At 40.0% G+C, this 24,851-nt stretch overlaps 1 protein-coding gene across 1 annotated transcript in view; it reads right to left on the bottom strand.

Moving 5' to 3' along the window:
* TMEM39A (transmembrane protein 39A) overlaps positions 1–24,851 on the bottom strand; it is a 35,393-nt gene that overhangs the window by 6,884 nt on the left and 3,658 nt on the right. The window contains exons 3-6 of the mRNA XM_049785949.1: positions 16,552–16,774; positions 12,094–12,177; positions 6,636–6,790; positions 289–637 (exon numbers count right to left, since the gene is read on the bottom strand). Of these exons, the coding sequence (XP_049641906.1) occupies positions 289–637; positions 6,636–6,790; positions 12,094–12,177; positions 16,552–16,774 (811 nt within the window). The remainder of the gene's footprint in view (positions 1–288; positions 638–6,635; positions 6,791–12,093; positions 12,178–16,551; positions 16,775–24,851) is intronic.

The following is a 24,851-nucleotide window of genomic DNA, read 5'->3' as shown; positions in this document are numbered from 1 at the left end:
ACTATAGGTTTACATTTTAATCTCCCCAGAAAATGAAGAGGGAAAAAAAAATAACACTAAAAAAGGTTTAAAAAAATAAGGAGGGGGGACCATCACAGGTGCATCACATATATGGATATACCTATCCGCCAACCAGGAGCGGTATTAGTGCACTCCACAGGCAGCCGAACTCCACCATCCAGGCTGCCAAAGGGGAGACAGAGAAAAGGGGAATTAAATAAGAAACACCCAGTTTACGTAATTCACACACAAATCCAGGGAGCACTTGAAAGCAAGATGATCACTCACCTTCACAAAACACAGGGGGAGAAATGCAACATAATAGACACTGAAGAGGGAGTTGAAGAGAACTTCCTTGATTCGGTGATTGAAATCTGCTTTTAGACATTCTATTTCATTGCGTATGAGGTCTGGAGAGAGGGGGCAGCTGTGGGTGGGGATGGGCGTGGCATTATTAAACTGTTCCTTTAGAGACTCCAGCAATAAGGAGAGAAAGTCTTTGGATTTGGCCAAGCCACCCACATTTGAGGCACTTTCCTCTACTACCTGGTGGTGACCCACATAGTTATAGTCTGTGAGAAGAAGATGAGCTCTACTATCTTGGTGGAAACAGCAGAGTGGAACATAAACACCAAACCTGCAGAAAAAGGTGACCATGAAAATGAGACCAGAGACAGCACTAAAGATCAAACCTTATAACTATATTAAAATTAATAAAGATATCGAGGCCACAGCAATAGAATAACAAGTAAGGTGTTTCCCTTGTATCTAGCCAACCCAGGTTCAATCCCCAGTATGCCATATGATCCCTTGAGCCCACTAGGAGTAATCCCAGAGTACAAAGCCAGGAGTAAGCCCTGAGTATTGCCAGGTCTGACCAAAACAAAAACATTAAAAATAATTAATAAATACAGTGGCAAGATTCATAAGAATGAACATATCAGAAATGGGACTTAGCTAACTATGAATTCATTACTTGAGAAGTTTATTTTTTTTGAGAAGTTCTTGATCTAATTCCTTCCCCAAATGCAAATCTGCCATAAAAGAATCCATCAGAAAATAACAATAAGTATAAATCATCTACACAATATTTTTGTAATTTATATACAAAAGCATTATACTTCTTTTGCGTTTAGTCTAATTCAGTATAAACTATTTTGGTTCCATGGGGCTAGAGCGGTGGTGTAAGCAGTAAGGCATCTGCCTTGCCCGTGCTAGCCTAGGATGGACCATGGTTCAAACCCCCGGGAAGGAGCGATTTCTGAGCGCATAGCTAGGGGTAAACCCTGAGCATCATTGGGTGTGGCCCAAAAACAAAAGAAAAGCAAAACTATTTTGGTTCCTGCTGCTTTAATGTCAAGTGAACATTTGTGTGTGAATATATGTATGTTGTGAACTTTCATTTTCTCATACTTTAAATATTTTTCTGTAACAATTTTGAAAGATAATAATTTACTATTGAGAAGAACTATCATTTACTAATTTCTCTTGTTGCAAATTAAGCTGATTCTTAGCCTCTATGATCACAAATTAATATTGTAATAAACACTTCGCCATACAGATTTTTATGCAGAACTGCTGATTTCTGAATGGCTTGCCCTTTGTTTCAAATTTCTCCTTTGGGGAAGCATTCCCAAGCTCTTACATTATGCACCGGACTCCCACTCATACAAGTGCTCCTAGTTCCCTTTATCTATTACTTTTTCTCTACAGACCTTATTACTCCATATATTTTTCATTTTATCGGTTTATTTCTTGGTCTGTTTTTTTCATATGAAACAGAAATTTTAGTCTAATTCATTGCCAAAATACTGATAATACATGGGGATGATTTTTTTTTTTTTGGGGGGGTCACACCCAGTGGTGCTCAAGCATTACTCCTGGCTCTGCTCTCAGAAATCACTTGTGACAGGTATAGGGAACCATCTGAGATGCTGGAAATCGAACCCAGGTCAGCCAAATGTAAGAAAATTCCCTACCCACTATGCTATAGCTCTCACCCATGGGGATGAATTTATTTATTTTTCAATTCTTTTATTTTATTTTATTTAAACAACTTTATTACATACATGATTGTGTTTGGGTTTCAGTCATGTAAAGAACACCACCCATCACCAGTGCAACATTCCCATCACCAATGTCCCAAATCTCCCTCCTCCCCACCCAACCCCCGCCTGTACTCTAGATAGGCTTTCTATTTCCCTCATACATTCTCATTATTAGGATAGTTCAAAACGTAGTTATTTCTCTAAATAACTCATCCCTGTTTGTGGTGAGCTTCATGAGGTGAGCTGTAACTTCCAGCTCTTTTCTCTTTTGTGTTTGAAAGCTATTATTGCAAGAATGTCTTTCATTTTTCTTAAAACCCATAGATGAGTGAGACTATTCTGCATCTTTCTCTCTCTCTCTCTGACTTATTTCACTCAGCATAATAGATTCATGTACATCCATGTATAGGATAATTTCATGACTTCATCTCTCCTGACAGCTGCATAATATTCCATTGTGTATATGTACCACAGTTCATTTTGCCATTCATCTCTTGAAGGGTATCTTGGCTGTTTCCAGAGTCTTGCTATGGTAAATAGTGCTGCAATGAATATAGGTGTAAGGAAGGTGTTTTCTTTTGTATTGTATTTTTGTGTTCCTAGGGTATATTCCTAGGAGTGGTATAGCTGGGTCGTATGGGAGCTCGATTTCCAGTTTTTTGAGGAATCTCCATATTGCTTTCCATAAAGGTTGAAGTAGATGGCATTCCTACCAGCAGTGGATAAGAGTTCCTTTCTCTCCATATCCCCGCCAACACTGCTTGTTCTCATTCTTTGTGATGTGTGCCAATCTCTAGGGTGTGAGGTGGTACTTCATAGTTGTTTTGATTTGGATCTCCCCAATGATTAGTGATGTGAAGCATTTTTTCATGTGTCTTTTGGCCATTTGTATTTCTTCTTTGTCAAATTGTCCGTCCATTTCTTCTCCCCATTTTGTGATGGGATTAGATGTTTTTTTCTTGTAAATTTCTGTCTGTTCCTTGTATATTTTGGAGATTAGCCCCTTATCTGATGGGTATTGGGTGAATAGTTTCTCCCACTCAGTGGGGGGCTCTTGTATCCTGGGCACTATTTCCTTTGAGGTGCAGAAGCTTCTCAGTTTAATACATTTCCATCTGTTAATCTCTGCTTTCACTTGCTTGGAGAGTGCAGTTTCCTCCTTAAAGATGCCTTTAGTCCCAATGTCCTGGAGTGTTTTACCTACGTGTTGTTCTATGTATCTTATGGTTTCGGGTATGATATCGAGGTCTTTCATCCATTTGGATTTAATCTTCGTACATGATGTTAGCTGGGGGTCTAAGTTCAATTTTTTGCAAGTGGCTAGCCAGTTGTGCCAACACCACTTGTTGAAGAGGCTTTCTTTGCTCCATTTAGGATTTCTTGCTCCTTTATAAAAAATTAGATGATTGTATGTCTGGGGAATATTCTCTGAGTATTCAAGCCTATTCCACTGATCTGAGGGCCTGTCTTTATTCCAATACCACGCTTTTTTGATAACTATTGCTTTGTAGTACAGTTTAAAGTTGGGGAAAGTAATTCCTCCCATATTCTTTTTCCCAATGATTGCTTTAGCTATTCTAGGGTGTTTATTGTTCCAAATGAATTTCAAAAGTGCCTGATCCACTTCTTTGAAGAATGTCATGGGTATCTTTAAAGGGATCGCATTAAATCTGTACAATGCTTTGGGGAGAATTGCCATTTTAATGATGTTAATCCTGCCAATCCATGAGCAGGGTATGTGTTTCCATTTCTGCGTGTCCTCTCTTATTTCTTGGAGCAGAGTTTTATAGTTTTCTTTGTATAGGTCCTTCACATTTTTAGTCAAGTTGATTCCAAGATATTTGAGTTTGTGTGGCACTATTGTGAATGGGGTTGTTTTCTTAATGTCCATTTCTTCCTTATTACTATTGGTGTATAGAAAGGCCATTGATTTTTGTGTGTTAATTTTGTAGCCTGCCACCTTGCTATATGAGTCTTGTTTCTAGAATTTTCATAGAGACTTTAGGGTTTTCTAAGTAGAGTATCATGTCATCTGCAAACAGCGAGAGCTTGACTTCTTCCTTTCCTATCTGGATTCCCTTGATATCTTTTTATTGCCTAATTGCTATAGCAAGTACTTCCAGTGCTATGTTGAATAGAGTGGTAAAAGAGGACAGCCTTGTCTTATGCCAGAATTTAGAGAAAAGGCTTTCAGTTTTTCTCCATTGGGGGATGAATTTTTTAATAGATGGAGAAAAGATAATATTATTAAGAAAGTAATAACCACTATTATTAAATAGTAACCAATGAACGCTGCAGAGTGTGGATTCCCCCCCCCCAAAGGAAATATCATTCCACTCTCTCCTAGCCTATTGTTTCCTCTGAGAAGTATGATAAAAGGTGCCTTTGTATGTTAAACATACATCAAAGTAGATTTTTTTTTTTTTTTTTTGGTTTTTGGGCCACACCCTACGGTGCTCAGGGCTTTCTCCCGGCTGTCTGCTCAGAAATAGCTCCTGGCAGGCACGGGGGACCATATGGGACACCGGGGTTTGAACCAACCACCTTTGGTCCTGGATCGGCTGCTGCTTGCAAGGCAAACACCGCTGTGCTATCTCTCCGGGCCCTCAAAGTAGATTTTTGTCATCATCATTGCTTTTCAATAGTAATAATAATGATATATCTTGGTACAGGAAATTTTTTACATTTAGAAATGCAAACATTTATAGGTATCCTGGACATCAACAGTTAGATTTGGAAGATTCTTAGTTGATATATATATATATATATATATATATACACATACATATTTTTTTTTTGGTTTTTGAACCACACCAGCTATGCATAGGAGTTACTCCTGGAAGGCTCAGGGGACCCATATGGGATGCTGGGGATCCAACCCGGTTCCATCCTGGGTCGGCTACGTGCAAGTCAAATGCCCTACCACTGTGCTATCTCTCCGGCCTCCTTAGTTGATATTTCTTTTCTTTCTTTTTCTTTTTTTTTTTGGGGGGGGGGGGGTCACACCCAGCAGTGCTCAGGCGTTCCTCCTGGCTCTATGCTCAGAAATCACTCCTGTCAGGCTCAGGGGACATTGTGGGATGCCGGGATTTGAACCACTGATGCATGACAAGGCAAATGCCTTACCTCCATGCTATCTCTTCGGGCCCAATATTTCTTTAAATAGACTTTATGTTCCTCCCTTCACCTTCTGAGATACCTAATTAGCATGAAGTCTCTCTTCTAATATAATCTGGTAGCATTTCCTCATTTTCAATAAATCTTATTTCTCTCTCCTCTTCCATTTGAGTCATTACCATAATTTCAGCTTCAATTTTCCTAATTCCTTCTTCAGCAAGACTGAGTCTGCTTGTTGAACTCTTCATGGTTGGTCTTATTTCATTTATTGTATGTTTCCTATGCAGCATCTGTTTAGCATTTTTTACATTTTCAATCTCAATAAACAGCTACTTCTCTTTTATTAGTCACAAACTTGCCTTTTTGTATTTGAGATTCTCTAACTTCATTTTTTTTTTTTTGTTTTTGTTTTTGGTTCATACCTGGCAGCGCTCAGGAGTTACTCCTGGATCTACAATCAAAAATTGCTCCTGTCAGGCTCGGGGGACCATATGGGATGCTGGGTTTCAAACTACTGTCCTTCAGTATGCAAGGCAAATGCCCTACCTTCACGCTGTCTCTCCAGCCCCTAAATTCATATTTTCTAACTTGTATTTGAGATTCCCTAACATCATTACAAGAGTTCACCTAAATTCTTTGTGATGGCTCCAACTCTGTGTTGTTAAGTCTGTTCTCTGATCTCTACAGATTTTTCTCTATATAGATTTTCACCTTGATATATATATCTAAGGGTATTGTTTGCTAAGTTTTGTGTTCACATCTATCTGGGTTACCTTTTGTTTTCTAGTGCACTATGGCACTAGAATTTTCTTTACATAACCACGTGGGAGAAAAACCTCCAATATTGACCATAGTCTGGCGAAGCAGTGCCATCAAAAGGCAAGTAAATCAGAGGCAAGAATTCCACACTGTTTGCTGCTCTGCCTATGGTCAGACAAGGTTCTTATGCAATACAGAGCTTCAATTCTTGGTCTTTACCTCTGGGTTGCTATCTAATCTCTGAACTACTCATATCCTCAGAAGGGTCAGGGTTTATTAGCCCATGGTGCACCAGCCAAACTCCCTCAGACTTAGTAGTTGGGTCTAGCTTTTAGTCCCTACCAGAATCACAGTATTTCATCTGTGGAGCTCACTTCCATATGTAATTGTGTTTCCAGCCACTGCTCTCCCAGAAGTTCATTAACCAAAAGCAATGATTGCTGCCATAGCTACCATACCTGCTCTCCTCTTCCACCTTCCCATGAGCTACAACCACTCAAACCTTCAGACAGCAAATGCATGAAATCTCTCAAGCAAAACAACTTCTGAGTTGATAAGGTTTCCCAGTAATGTAGAAGGTTATTTCTGGTTGTGCATAGGAAGGGAAGGCTGCTTACTATATATATAGTCTGGTTAACCAGCAGCCATGACAGCGATCCAAATAATTTTTTGAAAGTTTATTAATAAAATGGTAAAAATGAAAGTACTCACGGATAGCCAAGGAAAAGGAGATTGACGACTGAATGGCTTCGAAAGAGATTGACAAGGGTCCAGCAAAGCACCCATCCACACAATGTGAGTAGCACCAAGCGAGCTGATATCAGAACCATGTAGTGAATCATAGATGCTGCACCCACCTTAGTGGCCTAAAATTTTGGGAGTACCAAAAGTGACATTCTGTAAATGGCCTTATTCAAATGCAATACAGTTCAAGTAAGAACCTATTGGGGATTGTAGAACAAGACTGGAGCAAACACTCTGCATGCAGGAGGCCTGGATTCAATTCAAATATGGTTTCCCCAAGCACTAAGTATAAAGTACTAAAGATCTGTTAGATGTGAGTTCCCCCATTCCCTTCCCCCACAAAAAAATACCCTACAGTATGTTTTGGAGAAAGGAAACTGCAAAAAAAATAAAAAAGGTGGGGGGAGTGGAAGATGCTTCAGACTCTTCCAGGCATCATTGTTTTCTCACTCAGATTGCTTTTAAATTCTGACACTATTTAACTTGCTGACATTGGGTAGTCTCAAAATATGGTTTAGGAGCCCCAGAGGTAGTATAGTAGGTAAGGAACTTACCTTATATGCAACCAACCTGGGTTCGATTCCAGGCATCCCATAGGGTCACCTAAGCACTGCCTAAGTTAGTGCCTAAGCACTATTCAGGAGTAATTCCTGATTGCAGAGCCAAGAGTAGCCATGAGCATTGCTGAGTGTGCCCCCCAACTCACCCCCAAAAAGGGAAAAATCAATAGCACATGGAAGAGGATGACGTGCTTTCCATGTTCCTTCTATATAGATCCATCTATATATCCATTCCTTCGTCTATCCAAAATACATCATTATATATGTGAAACATACTATCCATGTTACTATTCATAAATACAAAGCAGCAACTAAACTAACACAACAAATTACTTAAGTCTCAAACTGAGAAGACTTCAATCATGGCAGGTATCTCACAAAATCTGAGGAAGATATCTAAGCAACTATTGCCTCCATTCTCAAAAATTTAGGGCTAGAAATAAAAAAGGTTACTTATGCTCAATTTGGGTGTATGCACCATTTTTGCTTTGTTTCAGTCTAAGTTTTTTTTTGTTTTTTTTTTTTTGTTTTGTTTTTGGGTCACACTTTGCAGTACTCAGGGATTACTCCTGGCTTTGAGCTCAGAAATCACTCCTGGCTGGCTCGGAGGACCATGTGGGATGCTGGGATTCGCACCACCGTCCATCCTGGGTCAGCTGCGTGCAAGGCAAACACCCTACTGCTGTGCTATCTCTCTGGCCCCAAGCTTTTAAACCACCATATTGTATGTAACAAATAATGTACCAGACCCTGAAGATGCAGCAAAAACCAACACTAAAAAGATATTTGTTTTTATGAAGTGTCCACTAAAGAAAGACACATACTAAACTTAAATGTACATAGCAATGATTTTCACAATTGGGATGAAAGCTATAGTAAGAGTCGTCTAAGGAGAACATAGAACTATTAACTATCAGGGAAGGCTTCCTAAGAAAGTAATATTTCAGCTGAGATCCAAAGGATAAGTAAGAATTAGCTAGATGTGGGGCTAGAGCAGTATTACAGTGAACAGGGCTTTTGCCTTGCATATGGCTAATGTAGATTCAATGCCCAGCATCCCTGAGCCCTACACAAGGAATGATTCCTGAGCACAGAGCCAAAAATAAACCCTTAGCACTGCCAGATATGGCCCACCAAAAAGAAAAAGTGAGAGAGAGAGAGAGTGAGAGAGAGAGAAAGAGAGAGAAAGAGAGAGAGAGCAAGAGAGAGAGAGAAAAAGAGAGAGAGAGAAAATAAGGAGATAATACCAAAAAAAGAAAAAAGAAATAGAAAAAAGAATTAGGTAGATAGAGCTAGAAAGATAATACATAGGATAAGATTTTAGCCTTGCACACACACATCAGGATTAATCCCTGGCACCGCCATATGGTTCCACAAACCCCATCAGGAATGATCCCTGAGTATAGAGCCAGGAATTGAACTCAACACTGATACTCCCCCCCCCAAAAAAAAAAACAGTAAAAAAAAGAATTAGCTAGATAAGGAACATTAAAATATGACTGATCTAAGTTAGAAGTACAAGATCTGTATCTAGATAATATACCAAGTATTTAGATAACATATAAACAATATCCCATATATGCTTCTTTCAAAATGTGCTGTTTTTTTCCTTTAGTAAAAAATTTTCAAAACAAAGTTGGCTCATCTTGGTCAAAAAATAATTAAATCTATGGGGCTGGAGAGATAGCATGGAGGTAAGGCGTTTGCCTTTCATACAGGAGGTCATCGGTTCGAATCCCAGCGTCCCATATGGTCCCCCGTGCCTGCCCAGAGCAATTTCTGAGCCTGGAGCCAGGAATTACCCCTGAGCACTGCCGGGTGTGACCCAAAAAAAAAAAAATTTAAATCTTTGAGAGACAAAGCAATTGTACATAGGTTCTGTTTTATTTTTCTTAATGTTCTTTGGCTGAAAGTTAAGATATCAGCAATAGGACTACTGAGAATTCTGTTTATGGGTGATTGTCCTTCCACTGTAACTTTACCTTGTCCTCTTTCTTTGCATCTTTGTTCTCATAATTAAAAATAAAAAATTAATAAAAAAAAATTAAATCAGGGACAGAAAGAGATAGCACAATGGTAGGGCGTAGTCAGTGGTTCAATTCCCAGCATCCCATATGGTCCCCTGAGCCTGTGAGGGGCGATTTTTGACCACAATTTTTGAGTAACCCCTGAGCACTGCCAGGTGTGTCCTAAAACCCAAACACCTCCCCACTCCCAAAATCACTTTTGGTTTTACTTTCAAAGCAAATACAGGAGGTAAACAGTCTATCTAGTTAAAGAATGTTTCTCCTAGAATAGTAATTAACTTTCTGGTTACTTTCAGCTTCCTTAAAAATAACTGGTCTTGGGGCCCGGCGAGGTGGCGCTAGAGGTAAGGTGTCTGCCTTGCAAGCGCTAGCCAAGGAAGGACCACCACGGTTCAATCCCCCGGCATCCCACATGATCCCCCCGCGTCCCACATGATCCCCCCAATCCAGGGGCAATTTCTGAGCGCTTAGCCAGGATAACCCCTGAGCACCCAACGGTGTGGCCTGACAAAAACAAACAAACAAAAAAAAATAACTGGTCTTAGCCAGGTAAAGGACCTGCCTCGCATTACAAGGTCGAGGTTCAATCCCTGGCACCACAAAAAAAAAAAATTAAATAGTGGTCTTTCTCAGAATGGAGACTCCTTTTGTGATATAAGTTAAAAAAAGACATATATTTTAATGTAAGGAGGAATGAAGATTTCCAAAGAGTATATGTACTTAACTTAGGTGTTTTAGAAATAAGTCATTGTAGGGCCAGAGTAAAAGTACAGTGGGTAGGGCACTTGCCTTGCAAAAGGCCAACTCAGGTTATATGTTATATGTTATATATACATACACATATGTTATAGTACTACTATAGTCCCCCATAGCTTTGCCAGGAATAATCTCCAAGCAGAGAATAAGTCCTAAGCACAGGCAGGTGTAACCCAAAACATGGCCCCAAAAGGAGAAATAAGCCAGTTTTTAGCATCAGTTATAATTTTAGTTCTTCAGTTATAATTTATAAAATTTTAGTAGCTATAGTAAATAGGGTGAATTTTAAGTAACAATTTATGAAGTTATATAAATGGCTGCAACTAAAACATTTTTGTAAGTGATGTTTACTTAAAATTTCATTTGTGCAATTCGTGACTAATCTTAGGTTTTATTATCCAGTGTGAATTTTTATATTTTATTTTTAAATAAATAATATATTCATTGTGTTCAAATACAGGGCACCTAACAGTATTTGTGGTTAATACTAACAGTATTTGTAGTATTTCTATTGGACCTCACTCCCAACTATCAACTAGGCAGTCTTATTAGTTTGTATATTCTTTTTTTTTTTTTTTTTTTTTTTTTGGTTTTTGGGCCACACCCGGTAACGCTCAGGGGTTACTCCTGGCTATGCGCTCAGAAGTCGCTCCTGGCTTGGGGGACCATATGGGACGCCGGGGGATCGAACTGCGGTCCGTCTCCTAGGCTAGCGCAGGTAAGGCAGGCACCTTACCTCCAGCGCCACCGCCCGGCCCCAGTTTGTATATTCTTTTAAGCAATTATCTTTCTTTCCTTTCATTGACTTTATGGATTTTTTTTGTTTGTTTATTTTTGCGCCACACTTGGCACTGCTCAGGGATTATTCCTGGCTTTATGCTCAGGGATCACTTTTGGCAGACTCATGGGACCAGATGGGGTGCCAGGGAACATAGTTAAGTCAGGGATATTCCAGGCATTTGCTTTACTTGCATCATTCTCTTTCCAGCCTTCACATCCGTGTACTTATTTTTATTTTCTTTTTGGTTATTTGTTTGTGTTTAGGTCACACCTGGTGGTACTTGAGTTAATGGTTTACTCCTGGCTCAGCACTCAGGAGTCATTCCTTGTAGTGCTCGAGGGACCATATAAAATGCCAGGGACTGAACCTAGGTTGACCGCATGCAAGGCAAATGCCCTACCGCTGTGCTATAGCTCCAGCCACCCTCCCATGTATCTTTTTTTGTTTTGTTTTGTTTTTTTTGGGGGGCCACACGCGGTGTTGCTCAGGGGTTACTCCTGGCTGTCTGCTCAGAAATAGCTCCTGGCAGGCACGGGGGACCATATGGGACACTGGGATTCAAACCAACCACCTTTGGTCCTGGATCGGCTGCTTGCAAGGCAAACACCGCTGTGCTATCTCTCCAGGCCCATGTATCTTATTTTAAACACTGTCCTTTGCCTTCATATTTTCACTTAGTACCTAGGAGATCAATAACACAAAGTCTTTTTGGGGGGCAGTGCCAGAGTTAACCTGAGCCTCACACAGGCATGTGATTTACTACAAAGTCATAACTCCAGACCAGTATTTTTGAATGACTGCATGCTACCCTATTATGTACAATAGCAGATTAAATGTTACCTTTCTAATGAACATTAGAGTTTAAATTGTATTTTTCCTTGTTGGGAGGGGGGCACACCCAGCTATGCTCAGCGTCACTTGTGGTGATACTGGGGGGGGGGGGACTATATGCACACACGCGCGCACACACACACACACACACACACACACACAAGCTTCAGATGTAAAAACTTTCCGTGTATGCTTTGGAAGAAGTTAACTCACCTATATATGATTTTAACAGTTGCTTATATAAATTTCCAAACTAAATTATAAACTTAGTATCAAGTCCATTAATGATAATTTTAAGTGACTGTCACTTGAGCAGTATTTTAGATGCATTTCTTTACATTTAACACTTCATATATCAACTTTAATTAAAAGTTATCCTATGTTCACTATTAATAGATGTGCAGATATTAATACATGTATTCAAACTAAATTTGGCATTTTGCTAGTTGCAAACAATATACTGCTCTTACCTCTGAGATGAGGGCCCAGACAAGCCTCCTTGCAAGTATCACTGTGATGAATGCTGCCAGGTGGTAATCGATGAGATGAAAATTCTTAAAAGAAACAAAGAATCACATCAGAAAAACAGATCAATCTCTATCTGGAACATCTAAAATGAAGACGTTTGTCTCCCCAAGATTTTCCTACACTTCTAGATCATGGTAATATTTCAAGAGACTACCTATTTTCTACTATATCCTTTCATAACTAAGTGCTTTAGCTTTTAAAGAATTCTATTTCAAACTGTTTGGTACGTCTTCTTTCCTTTATTGGTTTTTAGGGGTTTTTTTGTTTTTTTTTTTAATTTTAGTTTGGGAGCAAAATCTGGCTAAGCTTAGGGCTGACTCCTGCCTCCCGCTCAAGGATCACTTCTAAGTGATACTCAGAGGACCACATGTACTGCCAGGGACCTAACCAAGGTTGGCTGTATGCAAGGCATGTACTTTAACCCCTGTACAGTATAGTACCTCTTGCCCCTTTACTTGTACTTTTAAATTATTATGCTGGTGCTATGTGGTTAACATACTAAAGTGATGCAAGATCAGTAAAGAAGCAATTAGCTTTAATTCAAATAAGAAATAATGATCAGGGCAGTAGTTAAGATAAATGGTAAGATTTGGGATGTATTTAAAAAGTGGCACAGCGAAAATGTCAACAGAGTGGCTTACCTATCCCTAGATCCTTTCTAATCCTTTATCTAAATATCCTAAATTCTAAAAGTACTGATTAAAGTATTTTTTGCAAACACCTCCTTGTTCATTGAAACCCGGCAAAATAATACAAGCGAATCCATGATACTTTTAATATATGAGTCTTATTTATGCATCAAGATTTCATTTAAGGGTCCAGAGAGATAATACAAGGGGTAGATTGCTTGCCTTGCATGTGGTCAACTCAGGTTTGATCCCTGTCATCCCAGATGGTCCCCTGAACTTTCTAGGAGTGATTCCTGAGCACAGATACTTGTGCCACCCACCCCCCATATACACACACACACACATGCACACACAAAAGAGTTTATATAAGGCATTTTTATTTCAAAATGTCAGGCCAGAGACAGTACAATTTATGAGGCTTGGCTTGCTATTGCCCAGGTTTCTATCTTCAGCACCAAATAGTCAGTCCCCTAAACATCCAGGGTTCAATCCTGAGCACACAATCAGGAATGGCTCCTGAGCACCACCAAATGAGCTCTCCAAGAAAAATAATTTTGTATTATAATTCCACAATTTACCAAGTTGTTTAAGGAATTAAATGTTCCAACACCAATCCCATTACCAGAGTGATCCTCACTCTGCCAATTTCCCCAGTTTCCCACCCACCACTCCAACCTGCCCCCATGCAGGCACAAATTTACTTCATACTGTCTGTTACAATACAAAAGAAAACAAAATTATCAAAATTTAGATCAACTTGTATTAACTATTATATATCTCAATAGCATTACTACAGTCATTGTCTACATTTACTGGACTGTTGTTACTTGTGTAGTTGAGCCTGCTGTTACGTTTAGTTTCACTGAGCTTGATCATCTTCTATGCAACTTACGTCAGATTTGCTGTGATCCTACTGGATCAACAGTACTATGAAATTCTAAAGTGTCCAGGATTTATAGATCTGGAACAATTTGGAGGTTTGGCAGTTATATAAAGCTAAGTTGTAGAACTGGGTGTTTCTGTTGAGGTTGTTGGGTGTGGCTGCAGGCAGTTGTATCTTCAGCAGAAAAGGGAATTGGCTACTACAATTAGAAAAAAAACCTCCAGAATTGTTAGCCTGGAATAATTCAATTTTGGTACCCATCATGTTATTTTGGAGATTATTTGTGGAGCTAGGCTATTTTTTTGCCAGCAAGATAGCAGGGATGGGTGGGGGTTACTGGATTTTCTGATGACCCCACGCCAAATTTTGGTATATTCTAAATATTCTAAATCACTGACACTGATCACATGATCATAACCTATAGATAAAAATATCTGATTAACAGTTTTCCATTCCCCCCCCCAAAAAAGTTTTCCACTCCCAATTATTCTTAATATTTACTATTCTACATCTACCTTTTATTTTCCTTAGGGTTAGGTCTCAATCAACTAATTCCCTGACAGGTATAATGGTGTTTTATATATTCAGATGTCCACATTTTCTTTTTTGCATCTTGAGCATTCCAGTCAGGTACCTTTATATTCAAATACCATCAGTAACTAGATTGATCTAGATCTCTGGCAACTTATTCACCTTTAAACAGCTCACTGACTTAAGTCCCTTTCAGACTCATGGTTAAAAATCTTTTTTTTGTTTTTTGTTTTTTGGGCCACACCCAGTGACACTCAGGGGTTACTCCTGGCTATGCACTCAGAAATCACTCTTGGCTCAGGGGATGATATGGGATGCCGGGGATTGTACTGCAGTCCATCCTGGGTCAGCTGCGTGCAAGGTAAAAGCCCTACAGCTGTGCTATTGCTCCGGTCCCATAAAAATCTTATTTACTATTCCACATATACTTTTCGTAGCTCCACAAAAAAACTCAAGTTTTATGTTAGCAAAGGATTGGTACTAGGGCTTACACAATGACTCACCACAGAGTCACATTCCTGTCCCACACCTAAGGCTCTGAAAATGGTTTTATTCCTGCTAGAGACAGCATTGGTAAAATAGTTGAAAAATTTTAATTCGGAACTAAGTGACATGAGGAGAGACAGGGTAAAAGGAACCCATATTTATTAGTTTGAATCAGAGCAATAGAAGCCTAATTCTGAAGTCCACAGCTATATAGACACTTCTTGCTTATGCCGGGCTCATTGGATCCTTTAATCTCTAGATTTGTATTTGTATTTGTATTTGTAAAGGACTTTTTATTCTTTTGGTTTCAGGGCTGTGCTCAGGCTTGTTCCTGGAAGGCTTGCTGGGCCATAGGGGGTGTCTGGAATCAAATCTAGATCTGTTTCATATTAGGCAAGCACCTGTACTATCTAGCTAGGCCCTGTGGGAGACTTTTTCAAGAACTTGAGACAGAAATAGTTTACTGGGAAAAAAGATGTATCAATCTTAAAATTCACCAGTGAGAAGTTTCTAAGAGTGTCAAAGTGGAAATTTCATAATGAACTACTCAACAAGTATATACGGATTAAATAAAGAAAACAAAGCAAAGTGTAGCTGAATGGTGTAGGTGTAAATGCTCATTTATTGTAACTCTTAAGACTTGGAGCTAGTTTCACAAATGTTTCTTATTTATAAAACAGGAGTAAATATAGAACCTGTTTTTTAGAAAAGTCAACAAGAATAATCGCATAAAACTGTAAATATTTTAATGTTTGCCAATATAACTGTTAAAACAGTAAGATTATTTACTTTTACGGGTTACACAGCTGCAGGAAGTCTTACAGATCAATGAATTCTATCTCATAATTTTATAATACAATGGCAAAAAGGGGAAGAATTGAGTATACTTCCTACACTCTATAACCTTGGAACCCAGGTAGGATTTAAAAAATATATTTTAATAATGCAACCCTGCACTAAATCACTATAAATTTAGGGGTAGGGGGCTGCAAAGCAGCACTCAGAGGTCTCTGGGTCACTCTCAGCAACACTTAGATAACCTGCCTGCTGATTTAGTAAAGGATGTGGTGCTATTCAGGCCCTGCAATAAATGCCCAGGGGCCATACAGTCTACACTAGGCAATGCTCAAAAAGTCAACTGGTGCTGAGGAGCAAACGTAGATCATATATTTCCTGTACTATCTCCCTGTAAATCTCCTCACTTGACAAGTAAATATAGTCAACATGGAAAGAAAACTCTTTTACTAATTAAATATGGGAACAACCAAATGATATTATTTAAAATAAAAATGCTTTTCCTTTCCCATATCCTGAAGATTTTGGAAATGTTAAGCCCCAGAAACACACATGCACAAGCTAGGTCTTTTCTTTCTTTTTTTTTTTTTTTTTTGGTTTTTGGGCCACACCCGTTTGACGCTCAGGGGTTACTCCTGGCTATGTACTCAGAAATCGCCCCTGGCTTGGGGGGGACCATATGGGACGCCAGGGGATCGAACAGCGGTCCTTCCTTGGCTAGCGCTTGCAAGGCAGACACCTTACCTCCAGTGCCACCTACCCGGCCCCAAGCTAGGTCTTTTCTCTCCAAAGTGTATCTCCTGGCTTTTATGCTCAAAAGCCACTCCTGGGCAGGGACTATGCATGGTGACAAGAATCAAACCTGGGTCAACTATATGCAAGTCAAATATGTGAATTCCTGCACTATCTCTCTGGATAATTATTTATATTTTAACTATTTTATCCTGATATTACTTCTAAAAGTGATTGACTAGAGAAACATTTTATAAGAAGAAAAATGATTCATTTCTACATAGAGGATTTCCAATTAATTTCTTGGAGAAGTAACATGAATTCAAAAACCTACTAAAACTTACTAGTGAAGTACAAGAAGCAGGATGATTGTAAGGATACCACCACACTGTTTTATAGATGTTGATGTACTGTATAAGCAAGGCAACCAGCAAGTAGATGAAAAAGAGAAACTCAAAGAGCAGGCTCCCATCCACAGGCAAATCAGGAATTTGGCAATGACGAACAGGACCTGGGGTGATTAAGGCTGTGATAGGTGGGACCGGAAGGCCAATAGCATTACCATTCCTGAAAGAGAAAACAGTTACATCAAATGCTGAATACCTTCAGTGGCTCACAATTAAATGTCCCTGATTATACCTTCATCTCCCACTTAACTCTGTCCTGGCATCTTCTCTGATCTTCTTCTCCCCTTTATACATGCTAGAAATCTAAAATTTCTCCAGGGAACTCACTGTAGAATTTTCTTTCTTTCTTTTTTTCTTTTTCTTTTTTTGGTTTTTGGGTCACACCCGGCAGTGCTCAGGGGTTACTTCTGGCTCTATGCTCAGAAATCGCTCCTGGCAGGCTCAGGAGACCATATGGGACACAGAATTTGAACCACCAACCTTCTGCATGCGAGGCAAATGCCTTACCTCCATGCTATCTCTCTGGCCACACTGTTGAATTTTCAACCGATGTCATCTCATTGAACACAAGTGAGATTTTTTTTTTTTTTTTTGGTTTTTGGGTCACACTCAGTGATGCTCAGGTGTTACTCCTGGCTATGCGCTCAGAAATCACTCCTGGCTTGGGGGACTATATGGGATGCTGGGGATCGAACAGTCCATCCTGGGTCAGCCACGTGCAAGGCAAACACTCTACCACTGCGCTATTGCGCTGGCCCCATAAGTGAGATTTTTATCTGAAAATCCTGATTCTAGTTGGCCTATCCTGTTAACAGCCTAGATTTGAAACTTGGGAGTCATATAAGAACTTTTTTTTTTTTTTTTTTTTTTTTTGGTTTTTGGGCCACACCCGTTTGACGCTCAGGGGTTACTCCTGGCTATGTGCTCAGAAATCGCCCCTGGCTTGGGGGACCATATGGGACGCCGGGGGATCGAACCGCGGTCCTGATCCTTGGCTAGCGCTTGAAAGGCAGACACCTTACCTCCAGCGCCACCTACCCGGCCCCTCATATAAGAACTTTCTGTTACTCATATTCAGTCACTTACTACATCTGAAATATCTCACAATATAATACTTTTTCCGAACTGTTCCCTCCTTTCTAAATTTACTGTCTTACTTCAGACATTTCATTACACATAGCTCAAGATATTTCTTCTAGAAGTCATGAAATGTTCCTATACATGAATGTACATGTTATGCTAAGAAAAGTAAGCCAGAGGGAAACATAGAGACACAGAATAATCTCGCTGATCTATGGGCTTTAAGAAAAATGAAAGACATTATTGTTATAATCCCCAGAGATGAGGGCTGGAAGGACCAGTCCAGATATGAAGCTTATCACAAAGAGTGGTAGCGCAGTTAGAAAATAACTACACTAACAGCTACCATGACAATGCTAATGAGTATAAGTAGAATGCCTGTGTTGAATATAGGCAGGGGATGGGAGAGGGAGGAGAGGGGACATTAGTGGTGGGAATGTTGCACTGCTGAAGGGGGTGTTTTTTGCATGACTATGACTGAAAACAAACTACAATCATATTTGCAATCATGGTGTTTAAAAAAGAAATTTTAAAAAAATCAAAAAATTTAAAAAAAGAAACAGAGCAAAAAAAATATTTCATCTAATTTAGGACACACCAACAATGCTCAGGGCTTACTCCTGACTGCGCTCAGGAATTACTCCTTTGGGGACTCGGGACAATATGATGTGCTGGGGATCAATGTGCAAGGCAAACTAGTATCCCAGCCCTCACCTAACAATTTAATTAAAGTGAAACTCAGACTGTTGTTCTCTCATCTAGAATCGTTTTTTGTTTGTTTGTTTTTTGGGGGGCCACACCTGTTTGACACTCAGGGGTTACTCCTGGCTATGCGCTCAAAAATCGCCCCTGGTTTTGGGGGACCATATGGGACACCGGGGGATCAAACAGTGGTCCATCCTACGCTAGTGCTTGCAAGGCAGACACCTTACCTCTAGCGCCACCTTCCCGGCCCCATTATCTTTGACTCTAGAGTCCTTTTAAGGCTTCCCACCACCAAAATAATATCCAATTTAAGTATATGCTATGAGGTCCTCTATTTTTGTGTGTGTGTGTGTGTGTGTGTGTGTGTGTGTGTGTGTGTGTGTGTGTGGTTTTTAGGTCACACCCGCCAGTGCTCAGGGGTTATTCCTGGCTCCAGGCTCAGAAATTGCTCCTGGCAGGCATGGGGGACCATACGGGACACCAGGATTAGAACGATGACCTCCTGCATGAAAGGCAAATGCCATACCTCCATGCTATCTCTCTGGCCCAAGGTCCTCTATTTAACACCTAGCTTCACCTCAAGTCAATCCTCCCCATGCACCCTATACAAGAGCCAGATATTCATCAGATATTCTACAGATATTCATCAGTAGAAGCCAATCCTCTTACCCCCTCCTACATATATATATATATATATATATATATATATAATTCTTCAAAAATTCTTGTTTTGGAAACCACACCTGACTGTGCTCAGGGGTTATTCCAGTACCTCCTGGAATTGGTCTGGGGAACCCATATGGTGTAGGGTCAAAGGGGGAGCAAAAATGTGCTCTAGTCCTCTATCTTATGGGCCCTTATGTTTAAAATGCCCGAGCAGGCTTTTTCGTTTTTTGGTTTTTTTTGGTTTTTGGGCTACACCCGGTAATGCTCAGGGGTTACTCCTGACTATGCGCTCAGAAGTTGCTCCTGGCTTGGGGGACCATATGGGACGCTGGGGGATCGAACCATGGTCCGTCCAAGGCTAGCGCAGGAAAAGCAGGCACCTTACCTCTAGCGCCACCGCCCGGCCCCGCCCGAGCAGGTTTTTTGAAGTTATTATGGTACAATAAAAAATTATTCATCTCTCCTTTATAATATTATTCCTATACTGTGTCTTTATAATGACAATTTTTACTGTAAAATAATATTTTTGCTCAGCTATTTTTTATATAAGATTGTAATCTTAAGGAAGAAGACTGCTCTTTTCATTGTTCACTGCAAATACACAACTTTAGGTGGATCAGACAGAAAACCAACAGTTCGTGAAAAAGACAGCAAACTCTAAATATACAATTCTGAGATTTAAGGAGAGGGCCACAAGGCTATTGCTAATAATACTCAGCCCAATGTTGCCTGGGTTCAGAAGGAGAAGTCATCACGGCCATTTCAGTATGTGATGTTTCATGCTGAAGTCAGAATTGCTGCAAGAGAGGCTCATGTGCTCTAGTCCTGTAAGTGATCTTGCTAGCTCAAAAATAAATGAATTTTTTTTTTTTTTTTTTTTTTGGTTCTTTTGGGTCTCACCCGGCAGTGCTCAGGAGTTACTCCTGGCTCCATGCTCAGAAGTCGCTCCTGGTGAGCACGGGGGACCATATGGGATGCCGGGATTCGAACTGATGACCTTTTGCATGAGAGGCAAACGCCTTACCTCCATGCTATCTCTCCGGCCCCTAAATGAATTTTTTTAATCCGTATCTTCATGTTGTTCTTTTCTGAGTTATTCATATGTTAAAACCAGGTGCTTTAAAAATGGCTAATACTGGGATATAACTATATTCTTGGGGATAGTTACAGCGGTTGAAAGCTTGATCACTGTTTATGAAGTCTAAAGAACTGGATTGGATACCAGAGAAAATTTCAGAGGACAGAATTACAGTTACAAATATACCTTAAAATTTCCAAATATAGAACACTAGCAAAGTAGTACGTGACACTTCAAGTGAAATATGGGCATATAAACTTTGACTTTTTCTAAACAATTAAGAATGCCATAACAGAAAAGAGATAAAAGCAAGTAACGGGGATGTGGAGAAGGTTTTAAAACATCGTTCTTTCTCTCACTTCTAAATATATTACAATAGAACAAGCCTCCTGTGGAACAGGCTGTCATTTACAACCTTACTACATAATCATAAACCACTCATTAATACACCACAGCCATGTGATTTGCTCTAAGAAATCAAAGCACAGCACTGCAAAACTTCAGGAGAGATTTATTCACATAAAAAAATACATGAACGGTGGCCTCTGGAATTGTACAAATCAGTGGAATGGAGAAGATTACTGTTAAAACACAATTTATGGGCCCAAAGAGATAGCACCGCGGCGTTTGCCTTGCAAGCAGCCGATCCAGGACCAAAGGTGGTTGGTTCGAATCCCGGTGTCCCATATGGTCCCCCGTGCCTGCCAGGAGCTATTTCTGAGCAGACAGCCAGGAGTAACAACCCCTGAGCACCGCTGGGTCTGGCCCCAAAACAAAACAAAACAAACAAACAAAAAAAACCCCACAATTTATTGGGGCTGAAGCAATAGAATAGTGGTATGGTGTTGCCTTGCACATGGCCGACCTGGGATAGACTCAGTTTCAATTCCTGGCATCCCATATGCTCCCCCGGAACCTGCCAGGAGCAATTTCTGAGCACAGCGCCAGAAATAACCTCTGAGCACTGCCAGGTGTGCCCCCCACCCCCAAATTTTATTTCAGTTATCATAAGTTATGAAAATTCATTTTGATTAGTGTCCAATATTAGGAACATCTATGTTAGAATAAGCCAAATATTATTTCCTTATTTATCATCTCAAAAGTATACTCAGAAAGCACTCTAAAATCATTATTATTAATTATTATTATTATTATTATTATTATTATTATTTTTGGTTTTTGGGTCGCACTCAGCAGCACTCAGGGGTTACTCCTGGCTCTATGCTCAGAAATCGCTCCTGGCAGGCTCAGGGGACCCTATGGGATACCGGGATTTGAACCACTGTCCTTCTGCATGCAAGGCAAACGCTCTACCTCCATGCTATCTCTTCGGCCCCCAAAATGTTTTAAAGGTCAAAAAGTTTCTGTGTAAAATTTTTCCCAAGTAAAGCAAGATTAATGTTCTTTGGCATTAATAAAGTCAATAAAATGTTAGGCTTCAAGAAATATATCCAAGGCAAATTAGGGAAGATCTCTATGTCTAATATTCTATATGGTCCTGGTTATTAAACATCAAGCCAAAAGACAAAGTGACTAAGATTAAATAAAATTATCCAGAACAACAGTAGCAAAGAAAAAGGTGTAGGTATTCCTTTTAGCTAGAAGCTTAAGAGATATGATCAAAATTCTCAACACCAAAAGATATAGAGCTAAAACAAAGATTTTGGCAATATATCTCAGAAGATTAATTACAATTATTTTAGGAGATGGGGTGGGGATTAACTTATTCCTCTAATAGGACATAAAAATAGATTTTTTTTAAAAGTGAGACCAGGGCCTGAGACATAGTACATTGGGAAGGGTGCTTGTCTTGCATAAGGCAGACCCAAGTTCATCCCCAGCGTCCCATATATGCCCACCAGGAGTGATTCCTGAGTGCCAGTAGCACCACCAGATGTGCAACCCCCCAAAAAAAGTGACACCAAAGTTTAACATTTAACATGGAATAATTCTAGTCCCAGACTTTCCACTAAATTGTGGTCTTTAATAAAGTAAAATTTACAAGTTGGAGAGATGGCCTAGAACTAGAACATACAAAATAAAAATAAAAAGAAATAGAGAACATACTTGCTCTTGTGAGGTGCTGGGTTGAATTCCCAGCATCAGCAAAAAAAAAAAAAAAAAAAGACAGAAAAAGTAAAATTCATATCCTTCATCTTCAGTTTCTTCATCTATAAATAAAAGGGTTGGAAATGATTCTCTTTAGTGAACACTTTTCAGTGCTAACAGTAGATATTCAAATTGTGTGAAGGTCCTGAAGACCATCTCAGGTTTGATTATTTGCTACAATGATTCCTAGGACTGGACACATGATTGTTCAGAACTAAAGTTTATTAGAGTTAAAGAATATACATTGGGGCCGGGCGGTGGCGCTGGAGGTAAGGTGCCTGCCTTGCCTGCACTAGCCTAGGACGGACCTCGGTTCGATCCCCCGGTGTCCCATATGGTCCCCCAAGAAGCCAGGAGCAACTTCTGAGCGCATAGCCAGGAGTAACCCCTGAGCGGCACAGGGTGTGGCCCAAAAACCAAAAAAAAAAAAAAAAAAAAAAAGAATATACATCAAAACTAGCATAGGGAAAAGGTACAAAGGGTAAAGTCTGGAGGAAAACAGTTGCACATTTCTAGTCATTTCTCAATTCCTTCAGTCCATCCTTAATTCTTTCAGCACCTAATCATGATAACCTTGTGCAGTGCTGTTGACCACAATTATCAGACCATCCTTAATTCCTTCAGCACCTAATCATGATAACCTTGTGCAGTGCTGTTGACCACAATTATCAGACTCGACACCAAAGTCTTCAAAGGGGGCTAACCATGTTGATATTCACTGCTCAGACTCCAAAATTCCAGTCTCCCCAAACAAAAGCAGGTTTTTGGTATAGTTACCTGTTTACAGGGATGGCATATGGAAACTTGACTAATAAATGGTTCCTTCCACTATTATAAAAATTTCCATAAATATGGGGCAAGAGAGCTAGTACAATGGGTAAGGCATTTGTCTTGCACACAGATGATCTATTCTTAGCCCCATATATTCTCCTAAGCCGCACCAGAAATGGTCCCTAAGTGGAGAGCTAGAAGACTTAAACAATGCTGGGTATGGTCCAAAAAGGCAAAGCCAAAGCCAAAATAAAATTTACTTTTTTCTTTTTTTTCTTTTGGTTTTTGGGCCACACCCGTTTGACGCTCAGGGGTTACTCCTGGCTTTGCGCTCAGAAATCGCCCCTGGCTTGGGGGGACCATATGGGATGCCGGAGGATCGAACCGCTGTCCGTCCTATGCTAGCGCTTGCAAGGCAGAACCTTACCTCTAGCGCCACGTTCCCGGCCCCAAATTTACTTTTTTCTAAGAGCAAATTCCTGCTCCTTACCAACACAAAGCCAAATTGGGAACCATAAATTTCAATGAATGTGTCACTTGAATGTGTCACTCAACTAGTTCTTCAACATTCTTAAAGTTTAACTTTTCCAATCAATCCCCCAATGTGCTTTGGCATTAAATGTCTCCTCCCATACATCACTCAAAAGTGACCACACTTAAGCAATTACCTATTTTTTCCTACAATACTTGGCAAACAGTCAGAAGTGAGCTTTCAACTGGACACCATCTTGATTCAATTTCTTTCTAAAATTTAGGTTATTTACCAGTTTTGATCCCCCAGTATTTTGCAGAGGTGTCCAAAAGGTTACTCCCTGTTTGGTGCTTAAAGAACCTTTGGAGTCAGGAATCGAACCCAGGGCTCTCCACTATGCAAAACATATGCATCAGCCCTGTGATCTCTCTCCTCAGACCCTTATTTTATTCTGAATAACACTTTTCCAGATCTAACACAAAACCTCTTTGTGGGGTCTGAGTAGTAGTACAGCAGGTAGGGCATTTGCCTTGCATGCAACCAACTTGGTTCGATCCTGGGCATCCTATATGGTTCACCGAGCCTGCCAGGAGTGATTCCTGAGTGCAGAGCTGGGAATAAGGCCTGAGCACCAGTGGGTGTGGCCCAAACACACACACACACACACACACACACACAAACAAAACAAAACAAAAAAAAACCCTCTGGTTAATTGAAATGAAGAACTGTTTTTTTTCCTATCAATAAATATAAGAGCTTCTCAAAAAAATGTACCAATAATAATTTTAGTGATTTATTTCAAACTACAAACAACTAATCTTTCCCTTAACTTAACATCTAATACATCAAAATAAGTTCTTTCTACTACCCAAAATAAATTGCTAAAGAGGTGCTCGCTTCGGCAGCACATATACTAAAATAAATTGCTAAAGAGATACATGTTAATGGATGAGTGTACAGGGTGAGGGAATAGATCAAAGCAACCATGATCATGTTTGTTTGTTTGTTTGTTTTGGGGTCACACCCAGCAGCGCTCAAGGGTTGCTCCTGGCTCTATGCTCAGAAATATCTCCTGGCAGGCTCAGGGGACCATGTGGGATGCCAGGATTCGAACCATCATCCTTCTACATGCAAGGCCAATACTTTACCTCCATGCTATCTCTCCAGCCCCACAAGAATAGTTTAATTGAAAAGACTGGAAAACCTAAAACCTTGAGTAACAAGCCTGATTCTTTTGTCTATCTAAGCCTTCCAACAGCAGTACCCAAAACACTGAAAAGGGAAGCCAAAGCTGGAGTAATAGTACACTGGTATTTGCTGCACACTGGTTACCCAGATTTGATCTCTAGCCTCCCA

Source organism: Suncus etruscus, chromosome 13 (assembly GCF_024139225.1).
Source record: "Suncus etruscus isolate mSunEtr1 chromosome 13, mSunEtr1.pri.cur, whole genome shotgun sequence".
NCBI lineage: Eukaryota > Metazoa > Chordata > Mammalia > Eulipotyphla > Soricidae > Suncus > Suncus etruscus.
This window is presented reverse-complemented; position numbering and strand designations above follow the sequence as displayed.